This window comes from Tachyglossus aculeatus, chromosome 17 (assembly GCF_015852505.1).
Source record: "Tachyglossus aculeatus isolate mTacAcu1 chromosome 17, mTacAcu1.pri, whole genome shotgun sequence".
Classification (NCBI taxonomy): Eukaryota; Metazoa; Chordata; class Mammalia; order Monotremata; family Tachyglossidae; genus Tachyglossus; species Tachyglossus aculeatus.
In genome coordinates, this window is record NC_052082.1 from 53,382,541 (window position 1) to 53,406,629 (window position 24,089).

Here is a 24,089-nt window from a genome sequence, read left to right on the forward strand (position 1 = left end):
GAGTGCGGACAAGTGAGCTGGAGTTGCAGTTGGAGAAAGAACTTGCTGACACTGAGAGTCAAGACACTGGAAAATGTTAAGCAGGGGAGTGGTGGAAGTTCTTAAGAGGAGGACTGCTATTAGCTTTCTCCCTGACTGTAGGCTTGTCTCTAGACTGTAAGCTCGTGTGGGTAGGGAATATTTCTGTTTACTGTTGTGCTGTACTCTTCTAAGCGCTTAGCGTAATGCTCTGCACACAGTGAGAGCTCAATAAATACGACTGAATGATTCCTTCTACAACCCAGTCTGCGTGCTTTGCCGTTCACATGCCAACCTACTCACTGTACCTCCATCATGACCAGCTCATCACTGATCCCTTGCCCATGTCCTTCCTCTGGCCTGGAACTCCCTCCTCCTTATATATAAAGAAAGCAGCGTGGCTCAGTGGAAAGAGCACGGGCTTTGGAGTCAGAGGTCATGGGTTCAAATCCCAGCTCCACCAGTTGTCAGCTGTGTGACTTTGGGCAAGTCACTTCACTTCTTGGGCCCCAGTTACCTCATCTGTAAAATGGGGATTAAGACTGTGAGCCCCCCGTGGGACAACCTGATCACCTTGTAACCTCCCCAGCGCTCAGAACAGTGCTTTGCACATAGTAAGCACTTAATAAATGCTATTATTATTATTATTATATATGATAGAATACCACTCAGTGCTTTGCACATAGTAAGCACTTAATAAATGCTACTATTATTATTATTATATATGATAGAATACCACTCAGTGCTTTGCACATAGTAAGCACTTAATAAATGCTATTATTATTATTATTATATATGATAGAATACCACTCTCCCTACCTTCAAAGCCTTTTTAAAATCCCATCTCCTCCAAAAAGCTTTCCCCGATTAAGCCCTTATTTCCCCAATTCCCTCCTGCACTACCCTTGCACTTGGATCGGTATCCTTTAAGCACCTCATGGTCACCCCACCCTCAACCCCCAAAGCACCTAACCGTACACAGCTGTGTAAATCATACTGAGGTCTGTCTCCCCCTCTAGACTGTAACCTCCATGTGGGCAGGGGAAGTATCTACCAACTCTGCTGTATTGTATTCTCCCGAGCGCTTTAGTACAGTGCTCTGCAAACAGTAAGTGTTCAATAAATACCTTTGATTGATTGATTTCATACAGAGCCCTATTTCACAGGTCCAAGGCCCCAAACTGCTCATCTAACACTTTTCCTGCTCCTCCTGATGAAGTCACCTAACCTTATAATAACAATAATAATAATAATAATTTGTGAAGTTTGTTAAGTGCTTGCTATGGAACAAGCACTACGCTAAGCACTGGGGTAGAGACGAGATAATCGGATTAGACATAATCCTTGTTCCATGCCTTCAGCTCAACCCAGAAGCCCTTGCCTGTATACTGCACCCTGCCAAGACCTCTGCAAGCAGATTTCTGGCTGCTTCCAGTTCAACCCAGTTGATTTCCAGTCTGACATCTGAAATAGGGGGTGGACGGGGAGGACCATCTGAGCACGAGCAACTCTTCTCCAGGGGCCCAGTGCCCCAAGGCCTACGCATATCTTTGCCCCATAACATGGCTGTAAGCTCCTGGAGGGTGAGGATCGTGACTACTAACTGTAATGTGCTCTCCTAAGCACTTAGTACAGTGCTCTGCGCACAGTAAGTGCTCAATAAATACCACTGATTGATTGCTGCCAAAAAGTTCCCAATCAGTTAATCAATCAATATTTACTGAGTGCTTACTGGGTGCACAGCACTATACTATGCACGTGGGAAAGTAAAATTCAACAGAGTTGGTAGCCTCGATCCCTGCCCACAAGGACCTTACAGTTTACAGGGAGAGATAGACAGTAAAATAAATTACAGAGGGGAAATAGTAGAGCGTAAGAATATGATCCAAAATGCTGAAGGGCTGGGGTGAGGATCAGTGGGTTCTGAGGGATCCACAGCCATGTACAAAGCTGACGTGGCTAGGGGAAATGAGGGCTTAGTCAGGGAAGGCTTCTTGGAGGAGATGTGATTTTTGCAGAGGATTCTGAAGGTTGGAGAAGCCAGCCTTTTTCCCCGACCGATTAGCCGTACCTGAATTTTCTCCTGGCGACGCTGCTGCTCAGCTATCTTCCTGGCCAATGCCAGCTTCCTGGCCCGGAGCTCCCTGATGTCATACTCGCCCCCACTGCCTTCGGCCTCTGAATCATCCTCCAAGTCTTCTATCACCACGTCTTCCTCCTTCGGGTAGCAGGGATGATCCAGGAAAATGAAGAGAGGAGAGGAGATGTTATTAGTGAGTCTGGGGCACTGACTGGAGCTTCGCCCACCCTCTACTCCCTGGAACGTGTCCCACAGCGGGCACGACCTTCTAGACGCTCGGGCGAGGTCAGTCGGAGAACGGGTCTTCCCTGCCCTTCCCTCCGTTTCCCCTGCCAATAGACCCATCTCCCTGCTTTCCCAGCTACTCTGTCCCCTCTCACGAGAGCAAGTCGACATAAGGAATTGGGTCAGACCAGTGGTTCATTCAGCCTACTTAGTCTCACCACAAAAGGGGCAACAGAATGACTGGAGGAGTCCCGAGTTCTCTGGGCATTTGGTCCTGAGGTTCAGGGTCATTCCACTGAAGATGTCTCCCTCTCCCGTTTCGTAACCTACTACGAGCCTCTTTTTTTTTTAAAAAAAAGGTATTTGTTAAGCGATTGCTGTGTGAGCGATTAGAGAAGCAGCATGGCTCAGTGGAAAGAGCACAGGCTTTGGAGTCAGAGGTCATGGGTTCAAATCCTGGCTCCGCCACTTGTCAGCTGTGTGACTCTGGGCAAGTCACTTAATTTCTCTGTGCTTCAGTTGTCTCACCTGTAAAATGGGTATTAAGACTGTGAGCCCCCCGTGGGACAATCTGATCACCTTGTAACCTCCCCAGCGCTTAGAACAGTGCTTTGCATATAGTAACCGCTTAATAAATGCTATCATCATCATTATTATTATTATGTGCTGGGCACTGTTCTAAGTGCTGGGATAAATATGAGCTAATCAGGTTGGACGCAGTTCATGTCTCACATGGGGCTCAGTCTTAATCCTCATTTTACAGATGAGGTAACTGAGGCACAAACACGTGAAGTGTGTTGTCCAAGGTCACACAGCAGACAAGTGGCGGAAATGGGATTAGAACCCAGGTCCTTCCAACCCCCAGGCCCGGGTTCTATCCATTAGGCCACGCTGCTTCTCTTGTCCACGGCTGGATCCACCATCCCGGCCAAACCCTCCTCACTGTTAGGATCTCTTCCCAGCTACCGCCTGTTCTCTCGCACTCCCCCAACCACTGCTCCCCTCATACCCTAAGGTTCAAGGTTTGATCCTTTTCCCCTCTGTAAGCCAAGCAAGGAATATGAAACTCCTCGACTTGATCTCAGATACTTGCTAAGGATCTGATGGAAAGGCACTCCAGCTGGGAGTCGGGTTGGAGCTGCCACCCAGGGCTTAGCCTCCTTCACCCCAGGCTGCTTAGGGCAGTCGACCCCCAGGAAGGGCAGAGCAGATGGAGCCCTGGGCCCCTCTCTGGGATCCAGCCTAGCTGCGGGAAGCAGCCAACTCTTCCCTCATAGGAACTCCCTCAGCCATGGGTGGCCTCCATTCCTGCCCCTCTCACTCGGATGTTTCCCTCAGGGCCGGGAAAGTGGGCAGGGCCATTTGGGCGTCACATGTGGCCCCAGGGACCCACTGCCAGCCTGGCAGAGCTCCTTTTGGGGGCCGGCACCCTAAGCTCAGTGCCTCTTCCCACTGGCCCAGGTCAGGGGAGAGCATGCAGCTGCCCGAGGGAGTTGAGGTGGGATTCTCTGGAGGGCCTGGGTTAGTGGGTGGAAATGGAGGTGGGGGGAGAGGACAAGAGAGAGGAGAGTGTGTGGTAGTGGGTGGGAAGGGTGAGTCTTTTGCTCTGCCTGACGAAGCTATTGAGAAACAGCATGGCCTAGTGGATACATCCTGAGCCTGGGAGTCAGAAGGACTTGGGTGCTAATCCCGACTCCGCCACTCATCTGCTGTGTGATCCTGGGCAAGTCACTTCACTTCCCTGGGCCCCTGATACCTCATCTGTATAGTGGGGATGAAGATTTAGCCCTAAGTGGGACAGGGACTGTGTCCAACCTGAAAACCTGTATCTACTCCAGCCCTTAGCACAGTGCCTGGCACATAGTAAGCACTTAACAAATACCATAAAAAAAAGTTATTGTTCCTCCTTGGTTCTCTCTAGGATTTCTCCACAGGTGGGGATGGAAGGAACAGCTCCAGGCTAGGCCTCCCTCCTGCAGATGGGCCTATGGTCCCTTTGGCCTTCTTGTACTGTTTAGACAGAAGCAGCGTGGCTCAGTGGAAAGAGCACGGGCTTTGGAGTCAGAGGTCATGGGTTCGAATCCTGGCTCCACCACGTGTCTGCTGTGTGACCTTGGGCAAGTCACTTAACTTCTCGGAGCCTCAGTTACCTCATCTGTAAAATGGGGGTGATAACTGTGAGCCCCTTGCGGGACAACCTGATCACCTTGTATCCCCCCCAGCGCTTACAACAGTGCTTTGCACATAGTAAGCGCTTAATAAATGCCATTATTATTATTATTATTATTATTTAGACGGCTAGTGGACCGGAGCTATCCACCCCTCCTTAGCCAGCTCGGCTAGAGCACCTCAACGCCCCCCTACCCCCGAGCCCGTCCAGCCTGGACTACCCTTCCTTCTTCCCCATCTAGACTGTAAGCATTTTGTGGGCAGGGATCGTGTCTACCTGTGCTACTGTACTGCACTCTCCCAAGGGCTTAGTACAGGGCTCAGTAAGCACACAGTAAGCGCTCAATAAATACTGCCGATCGATCGAACGGTTGTGAGGGTAGGAGGATGCTGTTGTGGGGGAAATCGGAGAACCAGCTTCTGTCTGGATTTAGGGGGTCCCAACCAGCCACAGAGAGAAGAGTTGATTGAGAATAGGGCATTAGCCCTTAGCGGGAGCAGAGAAAAGTTCTCAGGTCGAGGACTTGGAGAAAGTTTTGGGGGCTGGGATGCTCCCCTGGGAAAGGAAGTCAGCTCTCTCCGTGCTGCACAGTCTTTGAGGGCCCCGGGCCTCAGGAAGGAGGAAGACCTGGCCAACCGGCTCACTTCCTCCCGGGGCCGACACGGACCCCGGTGAGCGGAGCGGCCGAGTGGGTGCTGGTGAGCCTGTGTCCTCGCCGAGCAGGAACCTGCAGGGTGACTGTGGGGTTTCGGGAGCACTTGCCCAGGGTCAAGAGGTGGTCACGGTGGCTGGTCTGAGGCCTTGCTCTGCTCTCACAGCAAATGGGGAAGTGCCGGGTTACAAAATTACACAGGAGGAGGGGAGGAGGGTTTCCCAGGAGCAGCTCACGTAAGGGAACCCAGGAGCCTCGTGGGAAAGGGAAGAAGCAGGGAGCTGGTGGGGGTCGTGACCTTGGATTTGGTCTCTGGGGAAGGTGGGGAGGGTGTATGGCACGCTCACATGTTGAGAGAGTGGAGAGTTCTGCTCTCAAGGGTTGGGCCCCATGCCCAGGCTGGGCCTCAAGAGTAGGGGGAAGAGATACTGCTCAGGTCAAACAACGCTACTACTAGTACTACTACTAGTAACAATAATAATGATAATAATAATAATGATAATGATAGTAATAATGGTATTTGCTAAGAGCTTACTAGCCTGTTGTTGGGTAGGGACCGTCTCTACATGCTTACTTCCCAAGTGCTTAGTACAGTGCTCTGCACACAGTAAGCACTCAATAAATAAATAAATAAGTAGGCACTCATGGTCTCTCCCTCATGGGGAGTGATGACAGATATTTAATTCCCATTTTACAGATGAGGGAACTGAGGCAGAGAAGTGTAATGACTTACTCAAGGTCACAAAGCAGGCAAGTGGCAGAGCTAGGATTAGAACCCATGTCCCCCGACTCCCAGTCCTGTGGTCTCTTCTCTAGGCCGCACTGTTTCTTGTAAGACAATTCTGGCCTCTTCTCAATTGCGCCCACGATCACTGTCTGTACTGACCCCGGGGTGGCCTATCCGAGGGATTCTTTCCAACTGGGCCATACTCCGTCCTCAGCCGATTTGCGCTTCAAACTGAAGGAGTGGAAGGCAGAAGGATCCCAGGCTTCCCCAGGCAACCCCTTATACCTAACGGGAGGAGGGAGTCTCCTGGCTCCATGGGGTTTGTGCCCAGGGGTTTATCAGGAGCCTAAATTTCCTCTCATCAATTAATCAATCAATCGACCCCTTGCTCTGCTGTAAAAAGCTGAAAGCTTGAATGCCACGCCGACCCCTCCTCTGACACACCCCTTGTCCGGGAAGCGGTGTGCCTCATCATTGGCATTCTCCCATTTTAGTCTGTAAGTTCATGAGGGCAGGGATCATGTCTACCAAATCTGCTGTATGGGACTCTCCCAAATGCTTAGTACAGTACTCAGCACACATTAAGTACTCAATAAATACTACTGACTGACCGACTGGCTGATTGACTGGCAACATGTCGGAACTCCCCGGCAGATGCCACGGACACCATACTGATCTTAGGTTAGGTCTCTTGCCCTGTTGTTTGGAGAGGTGGCAAAGAGCTCACTCTCTCTCCCTTGGCCTCAGGAGCAAGAAGCTCAGCTGCTCTCTGAAGATGAGGTCCGAGAAGAAAAGGCCCTCTTATAATCATTTGTAATCACTTATGTTATCCTGCCTTGATTACTTTCTAGATTACTTTCTAGATCATTTTTCTATGAAAACATTCTGGCCACGTTTACCCTCTCCTCTAGAACCTCCGTACCACACAGAAACTCCTCACCATTGACTTTAAAACACTCAATCAGCTCACCCTCTCCTACCTCACTTCACTACTCTCCTACTACAACGTGGTCTGCACACTCCACTCCTCTAATGCCAACCTACTCAGTATCTATCTCTATCTCACCTATCTTGTTGCCGACCTCTAACTCATGTCCTGCCTCTGGCCTGGAATGCCCTCCCTCCTCATATCGAACAGACAATTACCCTCCCCTCTTTCAAAGTCTTATTGAAGGCACAACTCCTCCAAGAGGCCTTTTCTGATTAAGCCCTTCTGTCCTCTTCTCCCACTCCCTTCTGTGTCACCGTGACTTGCTCCCTTTACTCATCTCCTCTTCCAGCCCCACAGCATTTAATGTACATATCTGTAATTTATTTTTTATATTAATATCTGTCTCCTCCTCTAGACTGTAAGCTCATTGTGGGCAAGGAATGTGTCTGTTGTTATATTGTACTCCCCCAAGCGCTTAGTACAGTGCTCTGCACACAGTAAGCGCTCAATAAATACGACTGCCTGACTGACTAGCCCTGCAGAATTGGCCATGGATCCTGTCTGCCACTCTTTTCCAGCTGCTCAACTGATGCCTGCTGTCCTTGGGTAAGCCCTGAGGTAGACGAGGAACTGGGTGTCTCCTGGGGTTCTCCCAACCCGATCCCTTGCTTGCATCCCCAGAGTCTGGGAATCACTAGGGAGGAGTCAAAGCAAAGCCCTGTCCAGTCGGTGAGACGACCTCCAGTTCTAAGACCCGCTTTCCTGTCCCAAAGGCCCATGTCCCCTCTCACTTTTAAAACTGCAGGATAAAGAAGGAAAGAGTCAACCTGCAGGCAGGGAGGCTGGCAGTGCCATGAACCACACACACACACACGCACGCACACACGCACACACACCCACACCCAGAGGCTGGAGTGAAACAAGGGCTACAGGAACAACCAAGGGCAAAAAAACAAGAGGAGAATTCCTTAATCACATCAGGATGTGCGGGAGGGAGGGGAGCGAGCGAGGGAGGGCGGCAGGGGGGAGGGGGCGATTTTCCACACGGGGCCGGCAATGTCAGCTCTTCCTGTACGTGTGCTGGAGGCTGGAGTTCAGGCCTGTGCCGCACCGAGCTCCAGGTCTATAAACTTGATCCTCATCCTGAACCCTGACACCCGCTCCCCAACCCCCCGCGTCTTGAGAACTGCACGTTATTACAGGCCTTGCTTGGCCTTCCCTCCCTTCTCCCCCATCGCAGTATTCCGAAGCGGCATCTGGAACTCATAGCGGGGCGGGAAGGAGGCACCGGGGTGGGACTGGCAGGAAGGGGCACCAGCAGAGTGCACTCTTGAGAAGCCGGCTGTGCACGATTCACACACACATACACACACACACACACACACACACACACACACACACACACACGCGCGCGCACACACACACAGACCCAGCTCAGAGCGGCTATAAATAGCCAGGAGCAGGAGCTGAAGCCACAGGCAGGGGCCGAGGTCCCCCAGGGGGAGCTTTTCCCTTTGCCGCAGCGCGCTCTTCCCGCATAGTACCTGATCTTCCAGTTGTTTTCCCTCTTGGCTTCCCATTTCCTTTCCCATGGTGTCTGGGACGGGTGCCACTGACACATATTTTCCACCCTTGAATGCCAGCAGAGGCTCTTCTTGTCCACAAAGGGCTTCCAGGAAATACTTCAGCACTGTGACCCTCTTGCAGTCGGCTGCAATAACCTACAGGGCGAAGGGGAGAGAAGGAAAACAGCATTTGCTGAGAGAGAAGACGATGACGAGAGGGGCTGGTGGGTGGCCAAAGGACTCGTGAGAAACGTGTCCGAGTTACTGTGGGTGTGTGTGTGGGGGGGTGATGCGGGGAGGGGGGGCGGAAGGACAGGGTGGGTGGACGGGGAGGTTGGCCGGAGGCTCTAGGGCGAGGGCTCAGTTGGGGGAGCCTCCAATTCCCTGTGGAGAACGCAGAGCGGTGGGGCTATGGGAGCTGACCCTGGCTCTTCTGTCCGTCGGAGGACAGGGCCCCTCAATCCCAGACTCCAGGCTGGCCCAGTTCAGCCCAAAGAGGCCAGCAAGGCCCACCTTGGCCACTGCCAAATCTTCTCCCTGACAGCTGCTTGACGACCCTGAGCAGGGACTGACCAGTAACTCGCTCTGCCAGACTGAGCATCTCATCTGAGATGGCTGATGAGTTGGGGGGAAGAGAGCGAGGTGGCAGCTTAGCTGACGCTGACCCTGTTAGGGGAAACCACCAGGCCTGCCCGAACGTTCCCTCCTCCTCATCTTTCCCCCGGCCCCCTGAAAGGAGGGCTGGGATCCGGCGAGAGCACAAGGATGAATGACGATGGTTCTTCTGTATGTTTCATTTCGGCTAAACCGCGGTGGGTTCCTCCTGACAGGCTCGCTGGTGAGCATGAGGAGCTTCCCAGGCTTGAAGGGCAGGGGGTCAGGTGGGCTGACGTTGGTGGGGAGGAAGGGAAGGGGGCAGGTGTCCAGCTGCAGGTGTTGGGTGGGGGTGCTTAACCAAAGTTTTGTTCCTCGAGGGATTCACGCCATCCCTTTCCCATGTGGCCACCTCGGAACATAACTGAGTGTTCTGTCCGGGAAGCTGGGGCTGATTTAGCTGAAATGAAATTCAATATCTCGAGTAATCATCGAATTTATGAGACTCTCAGATGGAGTTTCCACAGTTGTGCAGTCTGGAATCCTTCCCCTTTGTGCCTACACACACACACTCACACTCTCTCACACACACACACGCACGCGCTTTCACCTCTAAATCCATCTGTTTTACCTCGGCCTCACACATCTCTCCCTCTGCAGCCATTTCCTACAAAATTCTTTCCTCTCTTCCCTGACTAATCCCGTCACTTCTCCTTCCTCCTCGAGGGAAAGAAAAGTCCACCGCTGAACCATTTCCATGCCATAAGGAAGATCTCGTTTGACTGGCCAAATGCGGACGACTGCATGGTCTGGGGTGAAGTGCCGAGAGAGAGAACGGCTGCTTCAATCGGGCTCCAGCAGGGATCGCTTCTACCAACTCCACTGTATTGTGTCAGTCAATCAGTGGTATTTACTGAGCGCTTATTGTGTGCAGAGCACTGGACTAAGCCCTTGGGAGAGTCCAATACAACAGAGTTGGTAGATAATATTAATAATAATTGTAGAAATTGTTAAGCGTTTACTGTGTGCCAGGCACCGAACTAAGTGCTGGGGTGGACACAAGCAAATCGGGTTGGACATAATCCCTGCCCCATATGGGCTCACAGTCTTAATCCCCATTTTACAGATGAGGTCACTGAGGCCTAGAGAAGTGAAGTGACTTGCCCAAGGTCACAGATGGCAGAGCCGGCATTAGAACCCAGGTCTTTCTGACTCCACTGCACCACGATGCTTCGCTCGTAGCCATGTTCCTTGTCTTTAAGGACCTTACGGTATAGACGGTACAGTCTAGGGGATTGTACTTTCCCCAGCACTTAGTACGGAGCTCTGCGCATAATAAGCGCTCAGTGAATACCACCGATTGACTTATACCCATCGGCTGGGGCCCGGTCAATCAACAATGCATCTGGGGTTCCCATGGTGGGCACAGTATGGAGCATAATGTGGCAGAGAATTACAAAGAATGCCCAAGACACCATCCCTGCTCTCAAGGAGCTTACAATCTGATGTATGGTATTAAACACATATATGCTGACATCTAGAGAAGCAGAAAACACAGGTGACTGAAGCCCAGGAATCTGTAAAATGCACACGAGAAGACAAGCTTAAGCGCTTAGTACAGTGCTCTGCACACAGTAAGCGCTCAATAAATACGATTGAATGATTGAACAAACTGATCCATATTACCAAGATTGTCACGGAGGCTAATGGGTCCCAAAATTTGGAGGCCAAATACCTGTGGGTAGGTGGGGCTGATTTGGAGAGGTTTCATAGAGGAGGTGGGGTTTTTTAGGTTTGGTTGTTTCTTTGTTTTCTCTTTCCGGATTCATTTACCATCCCATGTCGGTTTGGGCCCAGCTCCCCCAATCCCCTTCCGGCTTTGCCAAAGCCCCTGCCTCAAATGGAAAGGTGGACATCCAAACCGGGCTTCTCCTCAGAGGTTTAGGGTCCAAATCCCAGGTCCCGACCACAGCAGATTGGGAGGAGGCTGGGACCTCAGGACCGAGAAACACCGCCAACGGGAGAAGCCCCATGGTACATGGGCAGGGGAGGGGAGGGGCCGCCCAGGGTCAAAGGATCCCGGGACCACGGCCCACCCCTCCAGGGTCGAAAGGAAGCTCGACCAGGGCTCAAGCCGGGTTGCCATGGGTAACGCTGCGTCTACCCAAACATGTGATGAGGAAGGCCAGAAATACAGAAGCAGGGGCTAAAAAGGCATTAAAGAACGGAGCTGAAATGAGTAATTGCCTGGCAGGCAGCACGCACAGCGGCCTCCCTGCATCCCCAGCCGCTCACTCGCAGAGGAAACTTCTGCATTTCCACAAGACTGCCAGTTTCCTTTCTGTGGTCTAATTTTAACCACCTTGTCGTTAGAGTGTGTGTCAGCCACCTGACCCCATGGTGACCTCTGACCTTCTGCCCCAGCTACTGCTTGCACTTCGGAGTTATGTAATGGGCTCAGGACTTTCCTTTTCGGTGCGGAGCCACTGCCTCCGAAAACAGAGCCGCGGGAGGGGAGCGGGCACCTTGGCTTCACTGGGCGGAAAGTCCCTCCCCTCTCCAGTTGGCGGGAAAAATCGGCCCCGGGGAGGAGGATGGGCCTCGGTGGGGTGGGCACCGAACTCCACAGGCTGGTGGGAGAAGTCCAGCGGGAGGGTAGGAAAGTATGACGGGCTGTGGGGAAAGAACTGAGTTGACTAGGCACCGATTCCTGAGAAACAGGAGAATGGCTCGCAGGTGGGCGGAGGGGCAGGGGATTCAGAGGAAGCAGGCTGGGAATCTACAAGGAGGGATGGGGAAAGGGGAATCGTAGGCTGACGAGGTAGTCGCTCGGGATACATCCCAGGTAAATGCCACCATCTCCGTTACCAGCATCATCAATGGCACCTGTTGGGTGCTAACAGTGTGCAGAGCCTTCAGAGACGTCTCTAAAGGACAACCAAAACGTGACTCTCACCACGGGCAAGGTGTTACAATCTAACTGGGAAGATCAGTCAGGCCCAAACAGATACCCATTTGGCCCGGTATGCAAGTGATGGGGCAGAGAACATTCGAGAAACGGAGACGTCCAGAAAGAGAACTCAGTGCCCGTCGCTGAGCCCAGCTGTTCTTCACAGCAAACACTGACGTTCTGGAATGAAGTCCATCTTTTAGGGTGGAAGCTAATAAGCTCACTGTGACACGGCTGAGCTGGTTAGGACCTGGGAGGAGAATGGACGACTGGGGGATACGGTGAGCTGAAACTGGGAAACCAAAAGTCAGGAGGACAGAGGAAACAAGGTAAGACAGAGCTCCAGAAAATCAGAATAACTGTGGTACTGCAGACGGCGAACGAGCCTACCAACTGTTATATTGTTATAGTATCCTCTCCCAAGCACTTACCAGCTCTGTACAGGGTAAGTGCTCAATAAATACGACTGATCGATCGATTATTTGTTCAGCGCTAAGTGTCAGGCACTGTACTAAGCACTAGGGTAGATACAAGATCACCAGGTCCCACACGGGGCTCACAGTCTAAGAAGGAGGAAGAACAGGTAGTGAATCCCTATTTTGCAGATTGGGGAACTGAGGCAGAGAGAAGTGAAGTGACTTGTCCAAGGTTACACGACAGGTGAGTTGTGGAGGTAAGATTAGAACCCAGGCCCTCTGACTCCCAGGCCTGTGCTCTTTCCACTAGGCCACGCTGCTTCTCAGACCATACTACATCCCAGCTGGGAAGTGGGAGGCAGTCGCCACAGGCAGACCAACGTGGCACACTGGAATCGATCAACGGCATTTACTGAGCGCTTGCCATCAGCAGACCACTGTACTAAGTGCTTGGAAGAGTACCAATCTAACAGAGTTGGTAGATAATAATAATGATGGTAACATTTATTAAGCGCTTACTATGTGCAAAGAACTGTTCTAAGTGCTGGGGACTTTACAAGGTGATCAGGTTGTCCCACGGGGGGCTCACAGTCTTCATCCCCATTTTACAGATGTGGTAACTGAGGCTCAGAGAAGTGACTTGCCCAAAGTCACACAGCTGACAAGTGGCGGAGCTGCGATTTGAACCCATGACCTCTGACTCCAAAGCCCGGGCTCTTTCCACTGAGCCACGCTGCTTCTCACGTTGATGTCTAGAGGAAATCTTTTCAGTAGGAACCTCTTAAAGGTCACGAGGCCAAAGTGAAAACGATGTCAGGTTGTTGTTCAGTGTGACGGGTCACCCTATGCACCTCCCAAGATAGCCAGGGCAATGTTCACCCAATCGACAGTATTTCCAGCAGTTTGGTCAGAGAAGAGGCTGTCTCTGCGCTCAAGGAGGGGAGCCCTTTGTGACCCAAGACCCTCCGGCAGGCAAGGGGTTAAAGCCAGCCACCCGCCTGGAGGCGAAGGAGTCCAGATGAAGGCCTGTGACATAATCTCCACTGTTGCTCTGCTCCTGAGTACATTTTTCCAACTCGTATCAATGAAAAACAGAGAGAGGCAATGGCGTGTACATCTTAGCCTCCTGGATGGAGGGGCCAGCTGGGCAAGGCAAGGCCACTGGCTGACTCCCTTCTGATATGCCCGGCATGGGGGACGGGGAAAGAAGGGGTTGGTCGGGGCGGGTGGGACCACGAAGGACAAGAAAAGGGACAAACCCATCGCCAAGGCGAGCTTGAGCCCGCTGTTGGGTAGGGACCGTCTCTATATGTTGCAAACTTGTACTTCCCAAGCACTTAGTACAGTGCTCTGCACACAGTAAGCGCTCAATAAATACGACTGAATGAATTGAATGAATGAGATTCCTGGGATATCATGGAGGGGGAGGGAAGGGGGCAAGAGATTATCCAGGGAGAGTCTACCTGGGGTTTGCCCTGCTCCTCCTGAACTGGGCTTAGAAGGCAGGAGGAGCAAGCAGTCCTGTGGCCTGGAGGGAATGCAGCTCGGAAATAACATTGGGAAAGCCAAAGTTCACACACAAGCACGCACACACACATGTGCTAAACCCCCCCCCCCCCAAAACTCACCCCCAAACCAAACCCACCACACCTGGTGTTAAGAGGTAAAATAGGGGTTTGTGTGATGGGGCAGGACTAGAGGAGAAGAGCCCGATGAAAGCTCCTTCCCCTTCCCTTCTCCTGGGGTAGCTCCAGCCCATCAGTGGGAACTGAAAGCTCAGGCTGCGAGGCTCCATTCATTACCCAGGCCAGGTCAACTTGCACACAGCCAGTCAGAAAGGAAAACCGAAAGTGAGATGTGGCGGGGTGGCCCAGCCTGACCCAGGCTCAGTTCCTCAGGGAGAGATGCAACATGAGGGTTCTGTGGGGGCAGTGGGGGAGGGGTGGAGGCTGGTGAGGGGGTAGGGGAGGGGTCCTCTTAGTACAAGTGGGCCCAAGTCCCCTTCTGAGAACAGCTGGGCAGGACCCCGTGGGCAGAGGGAGGCCAGAAGAGGAGAGGCAGTTGGATTTACAGCTAGGGATGCTCCCGGGGAGGAAGAGGCGAGACAAGAGGATGGGAGAGGGTGTTCCCTGGAAACTAGCGAGTGATCCTCTTTTAGACTGTGAGCCCACTGTTGGGTAGGGACTGTCTCTATATGTTGCCAATCTGTACTTCCCAAGCGCTTAGTACAGTGCTCTGCACATAGTAAGCGCTCAATAAATACGATTGATGATGATGATGATGATGACCCCAGGGACTGGCAGGTTGTTCAGAAATGCTCACTCGTCAGAACAGGCCTGTCCGGGGCAGAGGTGCCGAATGGGGGAACAGAACCAAAATCTGCTCGCTTGCATTTCCCTTCCCCAAACCCGGAATATTTCCGGGAAAAAGAATACGTGTTTGACTGAGTCACCTTTGGTTGGGTAGGGGGGGTCCCCACTTCTCGGTTGGCTGCTGCGCTCAGGGCCTTCAGTAAGAGGGCAAGAGGCAGCTCCCACATTTGCATGGTTTAGGGAGGGATAGCCCCCAGAGCCGAGCAGGGGACTCAGAAATGGAAGCGGCGGTCAGCGGGCATGCGTCCGGCCCAGCGGATCCTGCGTTCTGAGCATCGTGGTCTAGTGGCTAGAATCTGGGCCTGGGACTCAGAAGGACCTGTCTCTGAAATCCCGCTCTGCCACTTGTCTGTTGTGGGACCTTGGGCAAGTCATTTCACTTCCTCTATGCCTCAGTTCCCTCAACTGGAAAAGGGGAGCCCCCCGTGGGACGTGGACCTTGTCCAACCAGACTAGCTTGCACCTACCCTAGTGCTTACTACAGCGACTTGCACACAGTAAGTGCTTAACAAATGCCACAAAAAAAGAGAGCGCTAACCCTGATAGAACATTCTTGTGGGGTTTGAGGGACTTGCTTGGCCTCTGTCGGCCCGGGCCCCTTTTTCTGTCTGGTGAGTTCTCTGCTGCATGACTTTCCCTGAGACGTCCAGATACCTCACCTCACCCCCAACATTCATGTGTATATCTTTAAATTCTATATTATAAATTATTTATTCATATTTACATCTGTCTCCCCCTCCAGATTGTACGCTCGTTATGGGCAGGGGATTGTAATCTCCCAAGTCCTTCCTACAGTGCCCGGCGCATAGTAGGGGCTCAAAAAACACCACTGATGGATTGATTGAGCCCGCTCTCCAACTTAGGCCTCCAAAGAAACCCACTAGTTGAGTTCCTTCTGCCCCTGAAAACTCTGGCTGCTCCTTGCTGTTGCAGCTGCCGATCCCTTGGCTTTCCCCTCTTCTGATTAGAGGAAAAAGGTCACTTGGTTTTTTTTTTTTCCCACAAACACAGAGTTTACAGGTTGCCTTTCCCTTTCCTCTCTAAGTGGCGCCAATTACTCTCACATTCACTGGAACCTTCAATCAAACTTTACAGCTTGTTAATTTTACAGAATGTCCTCAGAGCAAATAAGAGGCAGACAGGAAAGTGAAGTCTTTCTGAACCTATTAAGCAACCTCAAAATAGCCTACAAATCCAACCGCCAAGACTGGTAAAATACAGGGCCGCCTGGCCCGACTTCTGAGGCACCAATTAGCAATGGGTTAATTATCATCTTTCACAAGCCCAGCCTACATGACGGGGGCTACAAGAAATCCTGCTCAGATTAATGGGTTTTCTCAAATCGGGAACCACTGAGGTACGTGAGGCTCGCCAGAGGGGGGTACGGCCCCATGCTAGCTGCGGCTGGGTTCCTTTGGGAAAGCCTCTGCCAGGGAAGCGCTCCGCTCCGGGAGCCGACGGGAGGCAGGGAGTCCTCGGGCCCTGTGGGCGGAGGAGATGGGCTCTTCCTGACGGCACAGAACACGCTTGGGGTTGAGCTTCCTCGCAGGGAACTGCCGGCTTGGGCCAGGGGAGGAAGCGGGGATGGGTGTCCACACCCAGCAGCCGACAGGAGCCTTGGCTTTCAGGGGAGGGGAAGTTGGCAAATGGACAGAGAGGCTGGTGCAGGGCATGACGGGGGACTCGGCTGAAACTGGGCAAAAAAAAAAAGGGATTCCTAAGGCAAGGAGGACAAAATACAGAAGCAGGAGGACCTAGCAGAGAGCGCAGGGGCCTGGGAAGCGAAGGTTCTGCATTCTAATCCCAGCTCTGCCACTTGCCTTGGCTGGTGTCACATACCCGCTCTTGTAACTCTTCTGCAGAATGGGGGAATAATAGACCTATTCTCCCTCCCCCTTCAACTGGGAGCCCCAGGTGGAACGGGGACTGTGTCTGATCCGATGGCACCCTACTTACCCCAGCGCTTAGTCCATTCATTCATTCAATCATATTTACTGAGCACTTACTGTGTGCAGAGCACTGTATTAAGCGCTTGGGAAGTACAAGTTGGCAACATGTAGAGACGGTCCCTACCCAACAACGGGCTCACAGTCTAGAAGGGGGAGACAGACAACAAAACAAAACATGTTGACAGGTGTCATCAGAATAAATAGAAATAGAGCTAGATGCACATCATTAAGAAAATAAATAGAACAGTAGTAGTCCAGTGCTTGGCACACAGTATGTGCTTTAACAAATGCCACAACTATTATTATTAAGATGAATAATAATAATAATGATTGTGGTATTTGTTAAGCGCTTTCTATATGCCAGGCACTGAACTAAATGCACGGGTAGATACAAGATAATTGGATTGAACCAAGTCCCTTTTCCCACAGTGGGCTCACAGTCTTAATGCCCATTTTACAGATGAGGTAACTGAGACCCAGAGAAGTGAAGTGAGTCGCCCAAGGTCACACAGCATACAAGTGGAAGAGCCGGGATGAGAACCCAGGTCCTTCTGACTCTGAGGCCTGTACTCTATCCACTAGGCCATGCTGATTCTGAATCAGAAAGGCGGAACATGAAAGGAGATGACTTGGGCCCTAGCCCCAAAATGGGGAGGGGACATCTACTCTAGGGCTTAGAACAGTGTCTGGCACATTACACTTTCCAAGTGCTTAGTACAGTAAGCGTTCAATAAATACGATCGAATGAATGAATGAATAGTAAGCGCTTAACAAATACCAGTAAGAGAAAAAAAAAAAGGGAAGATACAGTGGAGATGCCTGAAATCAGCTATCCCACCAGAGAATTTCCTGCCCCCAAAGATTTCTGATCAGCTCAGACACTCTTTGTTCACACACCTGCTGTGGGAGGCAAAAGGCAGAGCCTGCTATGGGACAGTGAAAATGTACACCCAGCTCTGGGGCAGGTGCAACTCTTCCGCCTGAAATGTCGGGCACCCCTCACCCAGCTTCCCCCGTGGCACCCTGACATCTCACTCTTCGGCTAGGCCTCCGGAAAGCCACCTGCTCAGTAACTTCTGCCTGGAAAACTCTGAATACTGCTGCTGCTTCCCCTGATCCCCCGGATTCCCCCTCTTCTGGTTAGAGGAAAAAAGTCACTTTTTAAAAAAATGACTTACTTTGTAAGTTAAGCACTTACTAGGTGCCAGGCACTGTACTAAACACTGGGGTAAATCAAGATAATCATGTTGGACAGAGTCCCTGTCATCATCATCATCATCATCAATCATATTTATTGAGGGCTTACTAAGCGCAGAGCACTGTACTAAGCGCTTGGGAAGTACAAATTGGCAACATATAGAGACAGTCCCTACCCAACAGTGGGCTCACAGTCTAAAAGGGGGGAGACAGAGAACAAAACCAAACATAGAATTCAAAGTCTTAATCCTCAAGTTACAGATGAGGGAAGTGAGGCCCAGAGAAGTGAAGTGACTCTTTCCACTACGCCACACTGTACCTCCCATTTTTTTTTTCCCCATTAACACTGAGCTTACAGGTTGCCTTTCCTTCTTCTCTTCAACGAGCTGGGGGCTAGAGGAGAGAGCGGAGGAGGGCACCCACCCCATCAACACCCACACTACCTCCCCGATGTTCCACTGTGGGGCGGATTCTCTGGCTCCTGCCAGCCCAGGGAAGCAGATGGGCCCCAGGGCCGAACGTCTGCAACTTCAGAGCAGCCCCGCCTGCCGCGCGGAGAGACTGGGCGGCTTTGTCGGCCGGCCCGGCTCCACAGCTGGGCTTGACACCGGAGGAAGGCAGGGTGGGACCGGGGCCAATCAGCTGGCACCCCTGGGATGTTTGTGCACACAGCTGCCACTGCGTTCCGCTTCCTCCTCCCCCAACTCCCTGCACGCTCCCCCTGGGCAGGCCGTCGCATCTCACCCGGAGGGGCGGGGAGGCGGGAGGAAAGGGAAGGGGTTAGGCGGCAGAGACCCCGGGTAGCCGACTTCAAAGGAACCTCACGGATGTCTGCCACGTGCATGTACATCTGAGCGATCCAGGCAGGCACCTGCTCTTGGCGGGCGACCCGGGGTTTGCAGTTACGGATGGAGGCAGAAGGGAATGAGCTCGCAAGGAGGGCCCCGGCAGCCAGGAAAGGCTGGAGACTTGGGTCGGGAGCAGTGGAAATGGCCGATCCTGTTTACATCCACGCCACGCTCTGGGCCGCACGCAGAGGCTTGGGCCATTTTATCTGCCGCTGGCATTCCCGGCGGAACTGGGCAGGGGCAAAGGAAGTCCAGAGCTGGCCCGGAGCCTGGCCCCAGGGCAAGGTGGCTGATGGTCTGGGCAGAAATGATGTACTGAGCTGGAGTGCATGGGGGTTCTCCCTCGTTCGACCCCTCGCTGAGGGGGGGAACGGGCCAGCTTCCCTTCCGAAAGGGAGGGGTGGGTGGCTGGACCCTGGCTCTGGGGCTCCTGGGAGGCAAAGGAGGTGAGCTCCCTTCTCCAGGCTGGCTGCCTGACACCCTGTGTTTTCGCTGAGGATGAACGGATCTCCAAGGTGGAATTTCCCACCCACCTAGATTTCCTGGGGTTTGAGAATATTGAATGATGCTGGGGGGAAAAGGGGGAAGAAGCTGGGGTCCCCAAAGGGTGGTCACGAGCCATCTCAGGCTCCTGTTGCCCACCCACCACTAGCAGGCTCTGATCCTGGCACCAAGGTGCTCTCCCCACAGATGGAGGCATTGGGGAGGGCCGGCTGCGGACTTGTAGTTTAGGCAGCAGACAGATGCTGCTTCTCCCGAAGAGGCCTGCCGATGTCACTCCCAACGGGGTGGGGGCCCTTCGCTCGAGGACAGGTCCACAGCTGGTAGGGAGAGGGCCGGCTGGCCCTTTCCCCCATGAATCGTTCGGATCGGGCTAGATTTGAGTTGCCCTGAAACCTGGGACACAGGAGCCTGGTTCCTGATTCACTGAACCAGCAGGGGAGGCTAAAAGCTCAGCCCCTGGGGATGCAAAGCCCTGAGCTGAGTCTGTCTCGCTCTGCCGTCTGGCCGCTGCTGCATCTCCAGGGGATTCTGGGCACCGGGCACTGAGGTTTGGGCCTCCTGGCTGCCCTGGGCCACGCGAACATCTGCCCTCCAGACAGCAGCCTATCCCAGGACAGCTCTGGGGTGAGACCAGGCTCTCCTTCCCTTAAATGTTTTCCTGGGCACCACCGCTTAATAAGATGGAATCCACGCCTGAGATCCAGGCGGACCCTAGGGCACACGTGTGTCCAGCACGTGATCGTCTCACCCATCTGCTGCTGGGGCTGTGTGCGGACCCTGACTTCGCCATTCGCAACAGGTGGTTCTCCGACGTTATTCCTCTCCCTTTATCCAGCCCAGCACCAGGGAGGAAGGGGTAGCCAGCGGCGACCAGGATCTCATGGAGGCCTGGCACTTTGCTCGCTCACAGATTGGAGGCCGCGTGGCTCCAAGAATTAGTGGAGGAGAGTCCCCATGAGAAGAAATCAGAACTCTCCTGTAGTCAGCGATACAGCTTTCATCTGGGGGCCCGCCTCCACTTCGGACGGAGAGGGGCTGCCTTGATCAATAAATTGGTCCATCAGGAAGCAATGTGGCCTCGAGGAAAGTGCATAGATAGGCCTGAGAGTCAGAAGACCAGGGTTCTGATCTTGGTCTGTCTACTGGGTGGCCTTGGGCAAGTCACTTCACTTTTCTGGGCCTCAGTTCCCTCATCTGTAAAATGGGGATTATGACTGTGAGCTCCATGTGGGACAGGGGCTGTGTCCAACCTGATTAGCTTGTGCTTACCCCAGCACTTAGAACAGCGCCTGGCGCAAAGCAAACATTTAACACAATTTTTTTTAAAAAAGGTATTTTTTGAGTGCTCACTGTGTGCAGAGCACTACCCTAACTACTTGGGAGAACACAATATAATAAAGTTGGAAAACATGATCCCTGTCCTTGGGGACCTTACAATCTACACTGGGCTCTCCCCCTTTCCATTGGCTGTTCTAGGACATGGCTGATAGGTTCAACAATTTTGAGGGGTTGGGGGAGTGGGAGGAATGCCCCCCACCCCACCCTGGAGACCCAATTCACAAGAGTGCTGTTTTCTGTATCCCCAGTTCTAGGGAGACCTCATTAGGGGAATTGTCCCGGGGAAGTTGGCCGCAGAGCGGTGGGGCCGGGCTGGGAGTGGCCGGCAGCTGGGCTGAGAAGGGAGGGGCTGGAAAGCCGTTCTGCCCCGGAGCGAGGTGCTGGAGCTCGGGCCCACTGCTGGATGAGATCCCCGGGGTTGGACTTGGGATTTCTGTGCCAGCTGAAGATTCAGCATTTGATCTAGCGAGAGGCTGGCAGGCGATCCCGGATGGAAAAAGGCGGTAGAGGTTCTTCTCATGTGATAATACACTCAGGATAACTTGGAGAGTTTTATGGAATCGTTAGCATAGAGCTCTCCCCATCTGGCCACCGAAGCAGAAGACGGGAGCAGTGGACCAGCTTCTACAACTCGAGAGGAAAATTTCCGCCGGGGTCCAAACCGAGCGCTTGGCTTTCGGTGAGGCTTGGAAGGGCTCGTACTGATGTTTTAATCACCTGTTTAGTGTTCTGCAGACTCTTGTCAGCTCCCCTGCCCAGCTTGTCTCCAGTGAGCGGGAGGGGATTGCAGTGCGGAGCTGCTGGCTCACGTCACTCCCTCGTTGCTAGGAGGTCAGCTCTGTTTCTCTCCTGTTGCCAGCTCAGACATTCTGTTGCCCAGGTCCTTCCCCCGGGGAGGGTTACAAGGATGGGCTGCTTTGCCCCCACCCTCCAGGCCTGGGTCGCCCAAGCCTAAGGGGGGCATCGGCCGGAGAAGGTCAGGCCCCGTATCACGGGCCTCAGGGGTCGGTCGCTGGGCTGACCAGGGAAGGCATGAAATCCCCACATCCTCTTCCGGGCTAATGAGCCAGGGGAGGGGCGGGCAGGGGGAAAGTGGGGGGCAAACCGGCTCGGGCGATAAGCTCACTGGGCTCTCCCACACTGAGCAGGGCTGGGTCCGTGTGGAGAGTGAAGCGGAGGGGTTGGAGCAGGTTCAGTAGGTGGCGCTCTTCCCTGCCGATACTACAGCACCCAGGGGCGCATCACTTTCTACGCTGGTAAAGCTCTGGAGAGATAATAATAATAATCATAATGGCATTTATTAAGCGCTTACTATGTGCAAAGCAAGCGCTGAATGAAACTCAGGAGTGTGTGAACTAAATGGCCAGGGCCGAGGATCATCGTTATACCTGGAAAGCCCAAGGAACCTGGTACAGGGCCAGGCCACCGGGTCACCACGCTAAGTCCCCCTCCGCAAATCTTTCTCTGGTCTTCTCTCCCGCCCTCTTCCTCTCTCTTCTGCCATGGGCCTATTACCCAGGCCTCCTGCTACTCCCCACTTCCTGAGGAACTACCCATTTACCCATAAGCTAGCTCTCTTCCTCCCTTCAAGGCCCTACTGAGAGCTCACCTACTCCAGGAGGCCTTCCCAGACTGAGCCCCTTCCTTCCTCTCCCCCTCGTCCCCCTCTCCATCCCCCCCATCTTACCTCCTTCCCTTCCCCACAGCACCTGTATATATGTATATATGTTTGTACATATTTTTTTACTCTATTTATTTATTTATTTATTTATTTTATTTGTACATATCTATTCTATTTATTTTATTTTGTTAGTATGTTTGGTTTTGTTCTCTGTCTCCCCCTTTTAGACTGTGAGCCCACTATTGGGTAGGGACTTTCTCTATATGTTGCCAATTTGTACTTCCCAAGCGCTTAGTACAGTGCTCTGCACATAGTAAGCGCTCAATAAATACGATTGATGATGATGATGATTTATTACTCTATTTATTTATTTAGTTTACTTGTACATATCTATTCTATTTATTTTATTTTGTTAGTATGTTTGGTTTTGTTCTCTGTCTCCCCCTTTTAGACTGTGAGCCCACTGTTGGGTTGGAACTGTCTCTATATGTTGCCAACTTGTACTTCCCAAGCGCTTAGTACAGTGCTCTGCACACAGTAAGCGCTCAATAAATACGATTGATGATGATGATGATGATGATTTGCCAAAGGCCCAGGGGGAATGTTTCGGTAGGACAAGAGATCTGAAAAGCTCTTGAGAAGCAGCGTGTCCTAGTGGAAAGAGCATGGGCCTGGGACTTAGTGGACCTGGATTCTTATCCAGGCTCCACCACTTTTTTTATTTAATAGCATTTATTAAGCGCTTACTATGTGCAAAGCACTGTCTACCGTGTGACCTTGGGCAAGTCACTTAACTTCCATGCACCTCGGTTCCCTCACCTGCAAAAGGGAGTTAAGGACTGTGAGCCCCACGTGGGGTATAGACTGTGTCCAACCTGATTAGCTTGTATGTACCCCAGTGCTTACTACAGTGCCTGGCACAGCGTAAGTGTTTAACCAACACCATTAAAATATAAAAAAAGCTCTGCTGTGCCACCAGTCCGACCCAGGGGCCAAATCCTTACTGTCTGACAGGACCCTTCTTTAGGATGAATGAAAACTGAATGCTTAGATTGCTTGTGGACAACTGACCCTGAGCCCAGTCAGCTACCTGGACAAGAGTGTATATATGTATATATGTTTGTACATATTTATTACTCTATTTATTTATTGATTTTACTTGTACATATCTATTCTATTTATTTTATTTTGTCAGTATGTTTGGTTTTGTTCTCTGTCTCCCCCTTTTAGACTGTGAGCCCAATGTTGGGTAGGGACTGTCTCTATATGTTGCCAATTTGTACTTCCCAAGCGCTTAGTACAGTGCTCTGCACATAGTAAGCGCTCAATAAATACGATTGATGATGATGATGATGAAGAGTGGACCGGTGTGAAATGCCGAATTTTTGATCTGATTCACTGGGGACACCTACTTGGGGCATGGGCTGTGTGCAGCATTTCTATGGATCGCCCCCGCTTCCTGCTTTGCATCATCAGAGCATTGTTGCTGCGCCCCCTCAGTCCCCCGTGCTGTACGAGGCAATGGGAGAGTAACCAGTTCCCTACTCGAGTTGCTAACAAATCAGTGAAAACAAGCAGTGTGGCCTAGAAGAAAGAACGGCGCCTGGAAGTCAGGAGGACTACGGTTCTAATCCTAGCTCCACTACTTGTCTGCTGTGTGACCATGGGCAAGTCATTTCACTTCTCTGTGCCTCAGTTACCTCAGGGTTAAAATCAGGATTAAGACTGTGAGCCCAATGGGGGACAGGGACTGTGTCCAACCTGATCACCTGGTATCTACACCAGCACTTAGAACAGTGTCTGGACCATAGTATGCACTTAATACCACAATTACTATTATTACGTCATTTCCCTTCTCTGTGCCTCGGTTATCTCATCTGTTTAATGGGAATTGAATCCTCCTCCCTCTGTGAGGCCCTTGTAGGATGGGGA

The 24,089-nt window shown here is 52.2% G+C and overlaps 1 protein-coding gene across 1 annotated transcript in view; it reads right to left on the reverse strand.

The window, feature by feature from the left end:
- The window catches only part of SMG6 (SMG6 nonsense mediated mRNA decay factor), a 193,929-nt gene that overhangs the window by 19,171 nt on the left and 150,669 nt on the right, over positions 1–24,089 (reverse strand). Inside the window, exons 14-15 of the mRNA XM_038759125.1 lie at positions 8,348–8,524; positions 2,090–2,236 (exon numbers count right to left, since the gene is read on the reverse strand). Of these exons, the coding sequence (XP_038615053.1) occupies positions 2,090–2,236; positions 8,348–8,524 (324 nt within the window). The remainder of the gene's footprint in view (positions 1–2,089; positions 2,237–8,347; positions 8,525–24,089) is intronic.